Source organism: Ursus arctos, unplaced genomic scaffold (assembly GCF_023065955.2).
Source record: "Ursus arctos isolate Adak ecotype North America unplaced genomic scaffold, UrsArc2.0 scaffold_36, whole genome shotgun sequence".
Classification (NCBI taxonomy): domain Eukaryota; kingdom Metazoa; phylum Chordata; class Mammalia; order Carnivora; family Ursidae; genus Ursus; species Ursus arctos.
Window position 1 is genome coordinate 26,225,461 of NW_026623050.1, and position 19,362 is coordinate 26,244,822.

General features: G+C 34.1%; 1 protein-coding gene across 2 annotated transcripts in view; it reads right to left on the reverse strand.

The window, feature by feature from the left end:
- Window positions 1–19,362, reverse strand: part of VPS13C (vacuolar protein sorting 13 homolog C) — a 171,892-nt gene that overhangs the window by 120,541 nt on the left and 31,989 nt on the right. For both annotated transcript variants that reach the window (XM_026518614.4, XM_048219822.2), the window contains 10 exons: window positions 18,784–18,843; window positions 16,279–16,338; window positions 15,517–15,597; window positions 14,028–14,085; window positions 12,434–12,561; window positions 10,517–10,623; window positions 9,797–9,968; window positions 8,584–8,646; window positions 1,444–1,573; window positions 791–885 (listed from right to left, as the gene is read on the reverse strand). In XM_026518614.4, coding sequence (XP_026374399.2) covers window positions 791–885; window positions 1,444–1,573; window positions 8,584–8,646; window positions 9,797–9,968; window positions 10,517–10,623; window positions 12,434–12,561; window positions 14,028–14,085; window positions 15,517–15,597; window positions 16,279–16,338; window positions 18,784–18,843 — 954 coding nt within the window. The remainder of the gene's footprint in view (window positions 1–790; window positions 886–1,443; window positions 1,574–8,583; window positions 8,647–9,796; window positions 9,969–10,516; window positions 10,624–12,433; window positions 12,562–14,027; window positions 14,086–15,516; window positions 15,598–16,278; window positions 16,339–18,783; window positions 18,844–19,362) is intronic.

Below are 19,362 nucleotides of genomic sequence, written 5' to 3' on the forward strand. Positions count from 1 at the left end.
GCCCAAATTTAAATATTTTATTTATTTATTTGTCAGAGAGAGAGCACAAGCAGGGGGAGTGGCAGGCAGAGGGAGAAGCGGGCTCTTGCTGAGCAGGAGCCTGATGCGGCACTTGATCCCAGGACCCTGGGATCATGACCTGAGCCAAAGGCAGACGCTTAACCAACTGAGCCACCTAGGCGTCCCAAAGTTAAAAGAAAGGAAATAATAAAAACTAGAGAAGAAATAAATGAAATAGAGAATAAAAAAAAAATAGAAAAGATTAATAAAACCAAGTGTTGGTTCTTGGAAAACAAACAAAACTGACAAACCTTTAGTTAGATTAAGCAAGAAAAAAAGAGAGATGCCATATATGAATAAAATTATAAGTAAAAGAGGAGATATTACAATTGATAACACAGAAATACAAAGGATCATAAGAAACTACTATGAACAACTATATACCAACAAATTAGACAACCTAGAAAAAAACAGATAAATTTCTAGAAATGTACAATCCACCAAGGCTGACTCATGAAGAAAGAGAAAATCTGAACAGACCAATAATGAGTAAGGAGATTGAATCAGTAATCAGAAACCTCCTCACAAAGAAAACCTCAGGACCAGATAATGTCACTGGTCAATTCCATCAAACATTTAAAAAAGAATTTATTCCAATTCTTCTCACACACTCTCATGAGAAGAAACAAATGATTACATTTTTATAAAAATCAGTAACTCACTTAACCCAATTCAAGATAATACAGTAAAATGAAATAAAATACCTCTTAAAGCACCTAAAAATAATTACCTGCTTGGGTAAAGCTAAGTTGTGGGTGCTCTCACTATAACCAATGGCAGTGAAGAGCTTATCTTTTTCCTCTGGAGTCATAATGTCATCAATAGCTACAAAGAAAGGACAGTATTTTAAGAAATCAATTGCTTCAGTCTTACAGATACAATAAAAAAAAAATAAAACCACACTAACAAGTGCCCTAAAATCAATGCTGAAGCAAACGCACAAATGCTAAAGCAAAAGCAGTTAGGTAATTTCCTCTAATATACTACTTTGCCTAGTTGAAACAAACATCATGTATTTGCCTGCTTACGTCAAGAAAAGGCAAAGAGACACCATTAAGGGAATTCTGGTCTCGTATAAGGATTTTAGAATTCCCTAAGTATGTTAAAAATTAAGGGAAACTTCCGATATCCATGTTAAAAGTAACAGTAAGAAATGTTAGATGTTGATACTTCTGAATTTAAACTTACAAAATTTCACCCAAATAATTTCCTCAAAAATATCAAAGCTTTAATTTAGATAAACCCAGACATGTTCCAGCCCGAAGTATTTGCTTATACGTTTATTAATAATAAACACAGTAAAAGTCCACTAACTGGCTAACATAGAATTTATATATATTTTTTCTTATCAGTGTACAATAAATTATCTAACTTGGAACTTACTTTCAGGAATCAAAGATTCTTCATCTTTTTTCTTAGACTCCTTCTTACCCCAAAACCCACTGAACCAGCCTCCACGTTTCTCGCCTGTGTCAGTAGACTTTTTCCTTAATTTTTGCCCAGATCGAATCACCTGAAAAGTAAAACTTTTTAAATTTAATTAAAGAGTAAATGCCCTCTTCATTTTCAGGTATAGCCAGGTAAGAATAATGGTTAATTTTTTTTAACACTACATTAGGTTAAAAACAGTCAAGAAAGTCTTCTGAAATGGTATTCAAAATGACTTGGTTAACATAGTTCCACTGTTAATTTACTTTTCACACCTACTGATCAAATTTTGATGATGTTGCATTTTGACAGAAATACAGTAAAAGTTTCAAGTGAATTTTTTTGAGCAATATGTCTTCCAAATGTTTAAGTTAACAAGCCACTAAGACTGCAGATTTATAAAATGAAAAGTTCTCTAAAAAGATGCTTCCACATCCAGAAGTATTAGTTTAAAACAATCATACTTCAGAATTCATTTCAGAATTTCAGAAACATTGCTGGTTTGCTAACTATGGACATGGGAGAGGGGTCAAATATAAATAAAAACAGTCCTTGAATCTCATTTCATTCTCTTCTCAATAAATCCTGGCTTGATTTTCTGCAACTCCTTGAAATACTAAAACACAGATGAATAACTAAAAAGCAGAAAACAGGATAAGTAGAATAAAGGGGATAAATAATTTAGACTCTATCTTCTCATTCCCTGAATAAGTAAACTTTAATAATTTTCCCACTTAAAATTTATAATATTTTTAATTGGTAGGGAATTGGTAACTTATTGCAAGCCTCCTTCTATAACAAAAGGTGAAATACTCCAAAAGAGAAGTTGAAAAAAAAAGAGCTGAATTAGTAAAGAGAAGTTTAAACTAAGTAAGTTCTCTTTATTTTTATTTATTTATTTTTAAAGATTTAATTATTTACTTGAGAGACAGAGTGTGAGAGACAGCATGGGCAGCGGGGAGAGGGAAAGAGGGAGAAACAGACCCCCCACTGAGCAGGGAGCCTGATGCAGGACTCAATCCCAGGACCTGGGATCATGACCTGAGCCAAAGGCAGATGCTTAACTAACTGAGCCACCCAGGTACCCAAGTAAGTTCTCTTTGACAACTAGATGTTAAAGAAATAGAGGAACAGGTCTACATCTGTGAACAAAACTATCAAAGTTTTATCATTTATACCTCAGCCATAACTATCTTTTATCAACTTACCAATCCATTTTTGCAGTCAGAAATGTAATAAGTAAAAAATATGTATCTGATTACTTTATATTCTATATGAAATAACATTTAACTTCTTTATTCTCTTGGCATAGAAGATTAGTGGGCTTTTTTATATTTTTCATGATAAGTAGAACTTAGACAATTTATTTAACCTATGTCTTAATTCGCTAATGAAGATTATAGTACTTTCCTCAGAATTGACGGTACCCAGCAAATCAGATCAAGAAAATGTTAGCGACCATTTTCCTTCCTGTTACTAAACTTTCTACTTTAAAATGTTCATGAACACAAAGCTTCAGCAAAAGCAAATCAATTCTTAGCCACCAATATCTTGAATTCATGTCAGACGTAGGCACAATATTGTTAGTCCAAGTGCTTACTGTTGTTTGTCTTTTGCTTGAGATTATTTTTTGAGTGGAACTAACCTCATCGTGTCCATAACAACAAAAGTCGAAAGGGTTGAAATGTTAATGAGAAGAGGCACTTGAAATAAGAAACAAAATATGAAATAATAAAATCTGAAAGTAGCTTCAAAAAATTTCAAATGTATTATTTAGATACACCCCCACCCCATCCCCACTTGTACTCTCTCTCTCTCTCAAAACATTTTTAAAAAGAACATCCAATGAAAGTCAAGCAACTTAATTTAGGAAGGACTGAAGTGATCTGTTCCTTCTGGCAAATAATTCCTTTAATTCATAGGAACAAGCCCAGTAGTAGCAAATACCTTCTAAAATACTCATACACCCTGACTCAAAAATTGCACCTTGGGGAACTTGCCCTTAAGAAAACAAGAGATGTTTGAGAAAGCATGGAGACAAGGCTGTTCACTGCAGTGTCATTTATAATTAAATATAATCAGTGGGAAATAGGGAAGCAAATTCTGATACAGGCACAGAATGGAATACCATTCAGCTATTTAAAATGTTGGATAAATTATTCTTTTGGCATAAAAATGAAACATTAATAAATTTTTAAAAGAAATAAAAGTTATAAAACCTTTTCTTGACTCCATATTCCCCACCAGTTACCACTCCATTTACCTGCTCTCCCCTTACATCCACTCTCCCATTTCTATCAAGTTTCTACCCACATTCTTCTATAAACATTGCCTTTTAAATGATTTCCTTATTGTTAAATCCAATGATGAACGTTCAGTTCCATGGTGATATAAGCCCTCTATAGCCCATCCTTCATGCTGATGACCAAAAATTCTGAAAATACAAAAATCGTCTACAACAGACTCTGAAAAGCAAAGTAGGCAGATGCTGGAAAGGAATCAAAACTTGGAGAAGTGACCTTCACCAGAATGAGTTTAACATGTTATTGGTTTTTTTTTTCCCCACATGTTCTCCCTACACCATTCCACTCCATAACTTTTCCCTCCTATTCTTGACCTTGACCAGTCCCCTTCCTTTTAGTGTGGACATGACCTATGGCCTGTTTCTAACCAACAGAATATGGCAAAGGTGACGAGATGTATGTGATTATGTGCATGAAACTGTACCAGCGTCTTGCTGGAGTCTCTCCCTTTGAGAAAAACAAGCTGCCATGTTGTGGGCTGTCAATGTCTGGAGGCCCATCTGGCAAGGAAATGAAATGAAATTTAAGAGCTAAGCACAGCCTCTGGCCAACAGCCAGCAAGAAACTGAAGTTCTCCATCTCACAAGCACAAGGAGCTAAATTCTGCCAACAAAAGCAGATCCTTCATCAGTGACTCTCCAGATGAAACCATAGTCCCAGCCACACCCTGACAGCAATATTTTGAGACCTTAAGCAGAGAACTCAGGTAAGCCATACCTGGACTTGTGACCCACAGAAACTGAGATAATAAATGTGTATTGCTTTAAGCCACTGAGTTTATTATGCAGCCAGAGAAAACTACTTCACATGGCTGCACCCTTAGGCAGGCCTCAGTCATGGAGCACTGCAGAGGCACAAGCAGCTGAACCCCTGAAAGACTCCAGAGTCTGGCCAAGGAATGAGAAAATGGACTCCATGAAAACCAGAGGGGACGAGGGAAATACTAGAAATACTAGAGGGAGAAAAAGAGATAACATGGGTTATCTCTTAATTCTGCACATGAACCTGCATGAATTTCAGTCTAACCCAAACTTCCCATGTATAAATGTAACCCTAAATGAAAGTAGCAAAGGTTTAGAGATCTGAACTGAGACATGAACCCGCCTGCACAAGTCTCCAACAACCTCCTATACTGTTCATGTGCAAAATGGACCTAAACCAACATACCACAGGCAGAAAACATGGAATTGAGATTTGAACCATGATCCACAGGATGCAAAGCATAACTAAAGATCAGAGCCTCCTTAGGTTGTGTGCTAAGACAAAATATCAACATTTTCCAGAAGATAAGAAGGACCCAGAGACTACATAATATTCCCAATGCCTAGGATATAATCCAAGCTGACTTAACACACAGTAAGAAAAAAAAAGAAAGAAAGAAAGGATATGTGACCCATTTTCAAGGGAAAAGACAATCAACAGATGTCAACAGTCAGACTACCTAGATGGTGAAACCAGCAGAGAACCAATGTTATCTGCTACATGACAGAAAGGGAAATACACTTGAAATTACTAAAAAGATTGGAATTTTCAGCAGAGAAATGGAAACTATAAAAAGGAACTCAACAGGAGTTTTTGACCTGAAAAACATTATCTGAAATAAAAACTAGGATGGGCTCAGTAATAAATAGAGATGATAAAGTATAAACTTGAAGGCGTATCAACAGAAATTATCCAATTTAAAGAACAGAGTTAAAAAATTGATGAAAAATATGGAACAAAGACTCAGGAACTTATACATATGTATAAGTACATATGTACATATGTATAGACACAAACATTTGTGTGTATGTGTATGAAATTGGAGTCCAAGAAGGAAAGAAGAAAGAAATCTAGATCAGAAATGATTTGAACACAGGTTTGAATTACACAGGTGCACTTACACATGGACTTTTTTCAATAAATGTATGTATAGTACTATCAATGTATTTTCTCTTTCTTATGATTTTAATAACATTTTCTTTTCACTAGCTTACTTTAAGAAAACAGTATATAATACATATAACATAAAAATATGTATTAATCAACTGTTTATGTTATCAGTATGGCTTCTGGTCAACAGTAGGCTATTAGTGGTTAAGTTTTGGGAGAGTCTAAAGTTATCTGCAGATTTTTTTACTATGTAGGGGTCCCTAACCACTACATTGTTCAAGGGTCAACTGTGTGTGTGTGTGTGTGTGTGTGTGTGTGTGTGTGTGTGTGTAATAAAATCGGAGTCCAAGAAGGAAAGTAGAAAGAAATTTGATAAAAAATTATTTGAAGAGGAGAGACTGGGTGGTTCAGTCGGTTAAGTGTCCGCTCTTGATTTCAGCTCAGGTCTTGATTTCAGGGTCATGAGTTCAAGCCCAGTGTTGGGCTCCATGCTGGAAGTGCAGCCTACTTAAAAAAAAAAAAGTATTTGAAAAAATAATGGCTGAAACACCCAATATTTTGGTAAATCTTACAGTCAACTCTCAGTCCCCAGCTCAGTTGACCAATCATGTATCTGTCACAGTTGATCACCCCCTCTTGCTTGCAATTCTTTGCAAGCACTGAACTTTGCATCACTGAACTTTGAGGATATTACATTCACAGAGCTTCCCACCTACACCTCTGACAACCCCTCCATGGTCACCTTTGTTGGTTCTCATCTGTCTGACCTATAACAGAATACTTGGGGTCTTTGGAACACTTTTCCAGCTACTCTAATTTCTTAAGCAATCTCATTCAATGTCATGGCTTTAAATACAATCTATGTGCAGATCCTTCCCAAAGTTTATATATCTAGCACAGATTTTTCTTCTAAACCACACATTCATGTATCTACAGCCTACCCCGTAGCTCCACATCACTGTCTAAAAGACAGCTAAAACTTAATAGGTCCCAAACTGGATTCCTGATCTCTCCATCTCACCCAAGTTTGTTCTATCCAGACTTATCCATCTCATTTCATGAAAATTGCATCTTTCCAACTGCAACAGGCCAAAATCTTTGAAGTCCTCTCCAACTTCTCTCTCTTATAACCCATATCTAATCAGTTGGGAAATATTAGCTCCATGTTCAAAAAACATCCAGAATCTGACCCTTCCTCATCACCTCCACTGCAACTACTCTCAGCCAAGCTACCTTTATCTCTACCTCAAATATTTCAGGAGCATCCTAACTGATCTCCCTATTTTCACCCTTGTTCTCTCTCTTCGAGTCTATTTTCAAAAGAGCAGCCAGAGTGCATTTTAAAACATAAGCTGGATTATATCATTCTGTTCTCAAAATGGCTCCCCAAATTCAGAGTAAAAGCCAAATTCACACAATTATTTATAAGACCCTACAATCTGGGACCCTCCCCAACTCCCACAAGCACCCCTCCCACTCCTCCACCACGCTACTGCTCTGACCTCACTAACCACCACTCTCTTCTCTCTCACCACTCTCTTAGTTCTGTGAATGAACCAGATATGCCTCCACCTCAAAACCTTTCAGCTTGCTATATTCTTTCTGCCTGGTACACTTTTCCCTCAGATAGCTTTCTGGTGACTCCCTCACCTCCTTCAGGTGTTTGCTCAAGTGTTTCCTTCTTAGTGAGGCTTTCCCTGACCAGCCGATTTAAAATTGCAATCCTCCTCATCATCACTGCCTTGCCAGTGACGTATTCCTCCTCTATATTTCTATTTTATTTTTATTTATGTTTTTATTATCCTTCTTTCTACTAGAATGTAAATAAGGGATTTTTTGTCTGTTCACTTCGTTTGCTAATGCAAATAATGATGATGATGCTGAAAATCACTTATTTAGTGATTATTATGTAGCAGGTACTCAGCAGCCTAAGTGCTTTACATGGATCATCATGCACTCTTCACAGTAACCCTGTGATGTAGGTACTATGAAACAATCCTATTTTACAAATGAGAAAACTGAGGCACAGAGAGGTTAAGTAGCCAGCCCAAGATCACACAAGGAGGCAAAGCTGACTCCAGAGTCCACACTCTTCACCATGATGCTAGTAAAATAGGTACTCAATAAGTACTTACTAAGTAAATGAATGAACAGGTACAAGCTTTAATCCCATTTAAGAACATGAGTGTTTGGAGATCCATGAATATAAAAAGACTAAAAATATACAAAAAAGTATTAACAGTATGCATCTTTAGTGTGAGATAATAGGTGTTTCTATTTTCTTTCTTTGTGTATCCTATTTCCTAACTTCTCTATCATGAGTTGTATTGCACTGGTAATTTATTTTTTTAATTACCAAAAAAGTCATATTACAGAATAATAGGATTGACATGGAACAATGTGGGCAAGGTAGGATATGCCAAGTGGCATAAATCAGCATAAATTATGGACTATAAACTGATTCCAATTATGGGAAAAAAGAAAAGATGGGAGAGAGGGAGAGAGGAGGAAGGAAAAGAGGAAGGAAGAGAAGGTAAAGGAAAAAAGCAAAGGTCAAGTGAAAGGATGGGGGATAGAAAGCATACATCTGGTACATATGCATGGGAGAAAAACTGGAAGACTGTATGCTAAAATGTTAACAGCAGCGTTCCAGATTGCTACGATTACAGACAAATTTTATTTACTTTCTTTTTGGGGCGGGGCGGTCAGATTTTTTAATAAAATTTAAAAATTTTTTACCTGCCATGTTAGTGGGGTTTTTTTCCAAATGTTCCAATTTTTTTCTCCTGAGACTAAATGAAGGCATGGAAAATCAACCTAATTTATTATTACTTGAACAACTCCCATGAAGCTTAAGATTTCTTGATCTCAAGTTTAAAGGAATAGTATTAACATGTTTAAAACTCATAAAAATGATTACCTCAACTTGTGCTTGTTGCCTTGCTAAAATTATGTTAAAAACATCTAGAGTCTTCTCCAAATCCTATAAAACAAAGAGACACTTGTAAACAATAAAAATGGCATTAGATTAAAAGTATTTTATTCTAGAATTTCTAGGCTTATCCAGTCCATGAACAAACAGTAGCTGTGATTTAATGAAAGGATAAGTATAAATTTGAATGTACACTTGGCTTTTATACTTGTAGTTTTTGCAATAAGGGAGATAAGTTTTCTAAGAAAGCAAGTCCTTAATAAATACAATATAAAAATAAGAACTTAATGACACCATTATAGAAACAAGAATATTGGGGGGGGGACTTGTTTTGGGTATTATCCTTATGGTTCGTACTGACTCACTCTTTTTCATACCATTTTATAACCATTGTACTAAAGGCACCATTATAAAACACAGAAGTTAAGAATGCAAAATTCTACAAATCAACAACTAAGTTAAAGTAGAAACTGATTTGGGGAATTTATATAAAAGTATATTAAGAATCTAACATGTATGGAGTGACCTGTGTATGAGGTAATCCATGTGCTATTTCATGCAATTCTCACGACTCTGTAAAACAGATATTGTTTCCATTTTATACAAGAGAACATCAGACCTGAGATGCTGAGAAACTTGATGCTTTTTCTAATATGTAGTATTAGTGATTTTCATATATTTCAGAATAATAGGAATTCAATTAATTCTTCACATTATGAATTTGTGGCAGAAATGGTTATATAATCAAGACCATACGACATTAAGCAAATTATATATTGTGTGGTATTTTTCTGTATTTCAAAAGGAGTTCCTATTTTGAGGAATAAGAGCTGATTTTTTTATATACAAAACTTTGAGCTCTTAAAAAAAGCCACTAACAAAACTAATAACATACATCTAGCTAATAATAAACATATACTTTAATAGCTCTGATATTGATTTTCTAAACATTATTATAAAAACCAAACACATTTCTCCAAATAGTTACTAGTATCTTTTATCTGATATTAGGATGGGAGGGAAAGATTTGTTTAAAGAAAAAAACTGAAAGAAAATATACTCTGAATTTTCCCATAAAATTATCTCAAAAAGAGATCAGTTCTATTCTTTCTAAAATTATATTTTAATTCAAACTAAATTCAGGAAAATTTAAAGGATGATTTAACAAAGAATAGTTTTCACCAATATATATGAGATCTACCTGAATTTGTTTCTGTGTTTCTTCTGGGACTTTGGTCTGGGTTAGCTTGTTTTTGTAGGCACTTTTGTAACTCTTGAGCAACTGTCTGTGTTTTTTTATGTTACTCCATGACCACATCTGTGTATACCTTCTTATATGAACTTCAAGAACAGAATCAATTGCATATTTCCACCTGCAAATCAAATTTTGTTAATGCACATTTGAATACAAAGGTTTAAGAAGCAGCAGGAAAATGGCTTTTACTTTTTAGATCTACACTGTTACGTTTTTTGTTCTTATTAACTGTTCTCCTGTAAGAGCACGGTAATTAACATTTCAATTCCCCAGTACAATTCTCTGACTTAAATAGATTACAAAATGACCAAATTACTCCAGTAAAAGGGTATGTCAAAGCAAAATCATAAAGACATAAAATGACATGTTATGCAAAATTAATACTATCCCAATATGGTTGTAGCATTGAGCCCATGTGGTGACTAAAGGGCACTAAAACCAAAAAATGATTAAAGTCTTAATGCTAAGATGACAATTCGGGAACAATCTAAAAGATCACAAAAGAATGTGTTTATGAAAAAAATAACAAAGACATAATACAAAAGATATCCCTCTCATGTCAATAAAGAAAAAAAAAGTGGCTTCATTACATGGCATTAAAGGTCTCTTAAATCTGAGAGTTCCTAACTGTATTATTTCTCATTAAACAAAAAGATTCTAACTTACCATTGTCGACCATTGGTATGAAGTGGTAAATAAGGCTTATATTTCCTGTAAGGGGCATTTCTAACCATATAATCCACTGACTCCAAAAGGTCAATCATGCTTAAGTACTATTAAAACAAAAATACAGTTATATTTATTACATTGCACACATGGATAAACACTAAATTTTATTATATTTTCAGTCCAGTAAAACTCTAACTTCCATGAACAATGAATATCATGGTTGCCTGTTAATATTATATTTCATCAAATTTAAGATGCCATCAATTGTAAGTTGTAACATAATTCTCAAGTTCTACTACAAAAAGAAAAAAAAAGTGCTCCCAAATAAACTGTCATACCATCAATAGTAATATACATCCTATTTTCAAATACGTTACAGTGTGCAATAAATGTACATTTTAGAAACAACAAAATACGCTATCTGTAACTAGTGACTGGAACATGGCTGTTCCTAAAACTACATATTTTCCTCTGGACCATCATTTCACCATTGGCAATCTATGAGCTGATTTGCAAATCGCTCCAGAAAATCATTACATAACTAAAGCACGATAAAGCTATTTAATTGCCTATCTTACCATCAATATAACTCTGCATGTACCCAGTAAACAGCTCAAATGAGGGAAACACACATACACAACAAGATAAGATAAAGAAAGGGGCAAATCTAGCTTTTTCCTCTTGGTTTTTCTTAATGCACTTCTACCTAATGGTTACCATGTGACTATTCACCACTTAAAATATGGGTAGTCCGAATTTAAATGTATTTTAAGTTTAAAATATACCTCAGGTTTCAAAGACTTAGGAAAAAGAAAAGGATGTAAAATATCTTAACAATTTTTTACTTTGATTACATATTGAAATGATAATATTTTGGGAATGTTAGCTTACATAAAACGTTATTTTATTAATTAATTTCATCTTTTCTTTTTACTTTGCTAATGTAGCTACTAGAAAATTTAAAATTACATATACAATCTGCATTATAGTAATCCCCCTTATCCACAGGGAATATGTTCTAAGACCCCCAGTGGATGCCTGAAACCACGGATAGTACTGAGCTACATATGATACGCTTTTTGTATACATGCATACTTATGACTAAGTTTAATTTATAAATTAGGCACAGTAAGAGATTAACAACAATAACTAGTAATAAAATAGAACTATTCTAACAATATACCGTAGTAAAAGTTATGTGAATATGGTTTGTGTTTCTCTCTCAAAATATCCTAATTGTACTGCACTCACCCTTCTTCTTGTGATAAAATGCCTAATGGTGAGATGAAATGAGGTGAATGATGTAGGCACTGTGACAGAGTGGTAGGCCACTACTGACCTTCTGACCATACATCAGAAGGAAGATCATTTGCTTCCAGACCACACCTGACCCATGTAACCAAAACCAAGGAAAAGGAAACCATGGAGAAGGGGAACTACTGTATATTTTTATTTGACTGCACAAAAGCTGATTTAGCTAAATCTCTTGCCCTCCTTTTACTTCCAGTTCTCCAGGTCTGTTATCCAAACTCCTGGGGAATACAATCAAAATGAGAAACAAATGGTGAAGAAAAAGAGCTGCCAATGTAGTTGGTCTAAAAATTAAATAGACAATATTTAATATAAAAGCATCTACTAAATCTGAGGAAGAAAAAAAATATTAAAATTTTCCATCAATTGGGAGTAAAATGGAAATAATATTTGTTATAATTTAAGATTCTCTACCAATAAGGAAAAGACCAGATAAAATGAAGGAAATGATTTCTTAAATTTGGTATTTATTTTCTTAAAAATATATATACTGACATATATATAAAAGAACCAGTAGAGCACTGGAGAAGTTATAATCACAAAGGACAAAAGCAGTTGAGATTCAAAGTTAATCAAAGCTAGAAATGACCACCTGAATCTTACCTGAGGTTTGGTCAATTCGATGGCAATATTCTGTACTTCTATGTTCCAATCAAGTTTGGGTGTTTTGAGCTCTGTTTCCGCATAAGGATTCATGTAGAGCTTTGCAGAAGCTGATATTGGCTGGAAAACTTACATCACATGGGAAGACATAAGATATGTTTATATGCCCTTACAAATGAACAACTGTAAATAATTATGAGAACACTGTTACTCTGGACATATAGAAAAATAATCAAAAATATGCAAAAAATTTAAAAAATCACTACCAAAAAAGCATTTACTTATTTGCATAATACCAACTGCAAATTAAAGTGGAATCTCCAAGGAGAAAATTGGAGTCCTATGCCTCTAAGTAAAAATGTACAAAAGTAATAGACAATCTACTCTTAATCGGTCTGCATAAAAGTAGGCTTCTCTTCTTTACTAAAAGACATTTAATAATTTTATTATTCATTAAAAATATTAACAAAGTACGAACAAAATTTGATTAATTTGTCTTATTTAATCATTGGCAGAATTTAGGAACAGAATCACAAATTAAATTCATGTTACCAAGAAAAAAAATGCTTACTGCTTTACAACTTTCAAAATGACCATTACATATATAACCTTAGAATCAAGTAAGAAAATATTCTTGAAGTTAAGAACTAGCATGCAAAGGTGTAGTGGAGAAGATGACAGACATGGCAAAGTAATATAATAAATTTAACTGTGAATGGCATTAAAATTAGATAAATTGTGATATCTTATACTATTTACGATTGCATAAGATTGTATAAAAATTTTAACTTGAGGTTTTTATAAGTGGAGGATACCACTTATAAATGAAGTTGTAGATTTTTCTGAACTAGTTCTTTCATAAATGAAACTAAACACTTTCATCTGAAAACATCACCAAATAGATCTATGAACATAAAGAGTAAGTGCCAACTCTACATAATGGCAGTCAGCCATAAAAGAATATGAAAACAATAGTGAACCAGAGTTATATGGAATATGGAAGAAGACGGGCATGAAAGCTGAAGACAAACATACAGGGGTAGGGGTATACTCAATTAAAAAAAATAGCCTCTTTGGAATGAAACTAAAATGGAGAAAACAGATGGCATACATAAATAAACAGTCTGCTTTGTTAGCAGTCCATTTAAAAATAAGTAAAGGTGAGCATGCCAAGAATTAGAAAAGCCACTTGGAAAAATCTCTAGAGTGGCTGGTTTGTCATAACACTGTAATAGTGACATGGCAAGGCTGACCTGAATACCAAAATCTCAGAGATTTAGTTATTAAACAAAGAGAAGAAAACCTAATTCTGAAAACAAAAGTGAAAACAAGAAGGAAAACACGGAGGTCAAGGGTGTTTAGCTGTTGGGAGTAAACTACAGTCCTACTGCCCTCTTCTCTGTTACTGTCCAGTGGTGTATGTGTCATAATCTATGCCTAAAAATTTGTTATAATCCAAATACGGTGTATTATAAAACTAAAATATAAAATTCTTTCTCTTTGTCAAAGTAACTTTACCAGAAAAAGTGTATTAAAACAGAGTATTTAATCCTATGCTTCCTATAACATGAAATAAACTTTTACTACTACTTACTATATTGATGGTTTGCAGGTATATTGCTACTTGTAAGAATTCCACTTTTCAGCTGATCCTAAACAAAAATTTAAAGATGAGAATGAAAAAAAAAATGCACACATATTCCATTACACAAATGGTTCTTAAATCAATATCTTTATTCTCTTCTTCATAATTAGTAGTCCATAAGAAAAATACAGTGAGCATTACTTCTGGATGTATTTCTTCAGAATAAAATATGTAAGTGGATCATTTTTTAAAATTCTAAAATATCTAAATGTTATAGCATTGTGTTCCCCTCTGACTTAAAACAAAAACAAAAGCTGGGGCACCTGGGTGGCTCAGTTGGTTAAGTGGCCAACTCTTGATTTTGGCTCAGGTCATGATCTTGGGGTCAGGCTCTGAGCTCAACAGGGAGTCTGCTTTCAGGATTCTCTCTCCCTCTGCCTCTCCCCCCACTCATTTGCGTGTGCTCTCTTCTCTCTCTCAAATAAATAAGTAAATCTTTAAAAATAAAAGACAACTAAACATCCACGAATTGGGATCTCGCACACTTTCTAGACAAATTATTTGTTACAATATCTTTCTGAACTAAGAGATAGAATCTTGGAATTAATTCAAGTTCAGAAAAGTCAACTCTTCTCCCTTTTCCTCTAAGTAAATAAAAAAGACGAGGACTAACTTAGCACACTGAAGTTTTGAATTAATCTTTCGCTGTTGAGGAAATCATTATCACAAATGCTTAAAACATTTGCTAAGGTCAACTATACTTCGATTTAAAATTTCTAAGGATATATTCTTTAGATCTGAAAAGTGTCATCTTTCTTTACAATACTCTTTAAGTAATCATTCTCATATGAAACACAATGTAATGCCATCAAAATGAGAGTGCAAAAAACCATAAATACATTAATTTAATACTATAGGTTATTATCTCACTGTATAGTGAATGATTTCACAAAGATGTTCAAAAATATAAGTGCTTTTTTAAAAAGAGTGGATTCTGGGGCACCTGGGTGGCCGAGTCAGTTAAGTGTCTGCCTTCGGCTCATCCTTCTACCTCTGACCCTCCTTCCTACTTGTGCTCTTACCCTCTCTCTCTCTTTAATGAATTAATAAAAATCCTTTTTTTTTTTGAAGATTTTATTTATTTGACAGAGAGAGAGACAGCCAGCGAGAGAGGGAACACAAGCAGGGGGAGTGGGAGAAGAAGAAGCAGGCTCCCAGCAGAGGAGCCTGATGCGGGGCTTGATCCCAGAACACCGGGATCATGCCCTGAGCCGAAGGCAGACGCTTAATGACTGAGCCACCCAGGCGCCCCAGAATTAATAAAAATTCTTTTAAAAAAATGTGTTTTTAATAAAAAAGTAGATTCTAAAAACTGTGTTTCACAATTCTGATTTGGTTAAATACAACTTAAACAAAAGACTATACCCTATCCTCATTAAAGACCCCTTAAGTTAAAAAATTTAGGGAATTAGTTCTTCCAGGTATAAACTCAAATTACCAAGATCTGTTCCTTCGATCCCTGGTAAGACATGTTGCAGTTTACATTCCAGTAGGCGCTAAGACTATCAAGTCGTATAAGCTATAAAAGAAAAGTGAAAGAGGTCAGGCAACTAACATACGAAAACTATGAATCAGTATTAAAAGATTATTCTCATGTTCACCCTAGAATTATCCAATTGCCATTCTGAACTTTTAAAGGAAAAAAATTAGGCAAAAATGGGGAAAAAACACGCATGTTATTCATAGACTTTATTATTAATCTTAGTATTTGGTAAATTGTGCTTCCAGCAACACTATTTCCAAGGAGATTCATTCGTTCAATTATCAAATCTTAATTGAGAATTTACTATTTAACAGACTTCTATATGTTTTGCTGAATAAGAAAGACATGATTCCGCCAGTGGATATGAATGACTGTTTAGAAGGAGGGGTAACTATGTACAGCTTAGAACTTTAGTCAGTAATCTTGACCACAGAATATTTTTTTCTACAAATCTAATATCTCAATTTTCTAATGCTCCAAAAATACAATTTAGGAAATATTAATTTTATCTGATTTCTTTTGCTAGGTGAAGACCCTAAGCCTCGGAAAAGGTAAGTGATTACAGAAGGTCACACAGTAAGCAGCAGAGCCAAAACTAGACCTTACACTTTTAACTCATACTCCAATGGCACACTGGGCTCCACCGAGCTTTCAGAAAACTACCTTAAGTGTTTGTACCTAGAAAAATAACAAGAAATTCTTAATCCAGTCTAATACCTTGTATATAATTTTTTCTGCTTCATTTAATATGCATGGAGTCCAGTGTTCATTTGCAGTCTAAAAGAAAAAAATAACTGTGAAACAAAGTATATATATCATAAAACGGTATTCTAGTATTTATAAACTGTTACAAAATAACCTAGATAAAAGAAAAGACATCTAGCTAACCATGGCTACTGTGAGCTGTTTCCTTACATATCTCTATGACAAAATCAAAGGAACAGTGAAAATAGAATTGAAGAGGTTCTAATTTAACTGAGTTCATTCATCCAGAAAATAACTGCTGAGCTACCTTTGTCTGTGTGGAAGGAACTGGGTATGAATTAAAAAAAAAAAAAAAAAAAGAGCCTATAAAATAGTGAAGGTCCATATTCTTTTAAAAAATCAAATAAATAATTATTGCAAAGAAAACCACGAGAATATGGAAATCACAGCATGACCATATTTCTAGAAAGTCAGCATGATCAACAACTGAGCAGCCAGGGTGTTACTAATGGACTTATTAAGAAAAATTTCAAAGGAGTAGCAGAGTCAGAGTACAGTGGGTAAGGGGTCAGGAAAGGTGGGGAAACAAAGACTGTAAAGGTAGAGAATTCTCTCAAAAAGTTTAGTTTAGAAAGAAGAGAAAGAGAAGGAAGCAGTTTAGATGGGGCCTAGGTGGAGTGGAAGAAGGCTCAGGAGGGTCTTTTTAATTTTGTTGTAAAAGACAGACTGGAATGTGTTTAAATTTAGCTTACAGGAAGGAGTGAGAGGAGGGAAAAGTGGGAGGGAGGGGAGCTGAAGATTTAGGAAAGAGAAGGAAATTGATGGAAAGAAAGAAAGAAGGGAAGAAAAAAGGCAGAGAGAAAGGAGGAAAAAAGGCTCCCAAGGATATGGGGAGGATGGGCTCCAGATCAAAGGTGGGAAGATTACCCTAGATGTAAGAGTTAGGTTGTAATTGGAAAGACGGAAAAAAGGAATGACATGGATACAGAAAGAGGTAAGTTTGGGGTTACTGTTGTTATTATAGCCAATGTAGCAGGTGAAGCAGGAATAACTGAGCCACACGTGTGCCAGATGCTTTACACAAACTATCTCATTTAATCATTGCAGAAACTCTAAATAAAGGTACTGTTTTATCAGTGAGTGAATGAAGGTTAGACGGAAGATCACCATGGTAACCAGTACAATATGTTACAGGTGCTATAAGAAAATATAAAGGGGAGCGTAAAAGAAAGAATGATAAATTCTAAGAGGGAAGTGAAAAAGGAATGAGAAAGACAAGGTAATATCTAACAAAAATTAAAACCTGAACAGAATCACCAAGGAGACAAAGGGAAGAAAGTAATACAGGCAAAGAAAACAGCATGAAGAGTCTGAGAAAAGATACAGAGAATCAAACAACAATACACTCTAAGGAAACTACACATCATTCTTATGCACTACTATGCCTCTATCAGTCAATGAGAGATACATGATTATTCTGTAATTTTTTATTTTGTTGGCTAGAAGCTCAACATAAAATATTGTGCTCTTTTATGACTAATATTGGTAGTCACATAGCCCAAATTTATAACTAATATTGGTAGACTACCAATTGGTAACTAGAGATACCAATTATCTCTAGTCTTTATTATTGTATATTTCTTTTTTTATCAAAAGCCACTTAAAATTCATTTTGGAAAGAAGCAGAGGATAAACAGTATAATAAACATTAACTTCCTTAGCTCCCTTAACTTTGTTTCTCCAGGATTTTTTTTCCCCCAATGTTTCTGCTTTGGTCTTCAATTTGATGGATATCTCTACTTATCTGTAGGGAAATATCATTCTGAAGGCCTATATGTACCATGTCCTTTTTCTTTTTATGGAATTCCAATCCTCTTTTATTTCTCTTCCTGTTCCTTCCCTACTAAGGTCCTCTCCATATAACTATCATAAGACAGACATGTACCTACTATGATTTACTGTTCACTGTCCTTAACTTTAAAACATTTTCCTACCACTTAGTTGTCCACAGAAAACAGAGGGAAAAATGTCCAACCTGAATGTACACACTACCTATCCTTAAAGATCTTTAGGAGAAAAACAAAACTGCATTATAAAATACATAACCATAATAAATGACCTTATATATATCTCAATATAATACTCACAATAACACACACACACACACAAATACACACTGATAAGCCATTTGGAAATTCTATCTGCCTATACCAAGAATGAGAACATGATCTATAAAAATTTACCTTTCCCTATTTTCCCACATGTTTAAGATACAGCTTTTAATTCTTTAAAAATGTTTGGTACTGGTATTTCGCTATTTCTTAAGTTCAAAGACAAAAATAATTAGAGAATGTAATAACAGCATCACTATAAATTCTGAACCTCTAGAAAAACTGTAAAAAATCATACAAAAAATTAAATAGCTATTTGTATTGATAGTTGATTTTAGGCAATTCACCCTGTAGCTTAGGAATATTTTACAGGTTTCACAAAAATTGTAAATAAGACCAACATTACCAACAGACTAAGTTCTCCCAGTGTGACACCAAATGAAAGAGGCTGCAGTGGATCAGTGACCTAGCAAAAAAGAAAAGGTAACGTTAAAACACACTGATGGGGAGAGTGAATTCATGTTCCACTCTGTACAATGGGCAACACAGGGCAATCAGTCTACAGGTAAGTCACATAGCCCAAATGGATTTGTGGAGAAAAATAGGAGAAAAAGGGAATAACATGGCTAGGATTATCCATATTTTATAGGCAGGACACTGATATGACACTTTCCCAGTGGAACTCTTTTCTGATGAAGTGAACTCTTTTCTAACTAGATTCTTGTTTAAGCAGTGAAAAACAGACAGTTTTATGTCTATCATTAAAGATGTTCTTCAAATATAAATAAAACAAGATGTCACAGATAATAACACTGTCACTAAATTACTTTTCAAACATTTATGATTTTCACACTTAGAAATGTGAACTCTTTAAGTCTTTAATGCCCTTAACTTTTCAAAAATGCTTTGTTAGGAAACTCCCAAGATTCTTAACATTCAATTTCCATAGTCTCTTAACCTATGAATTTCAATTTTCAATTTTTCA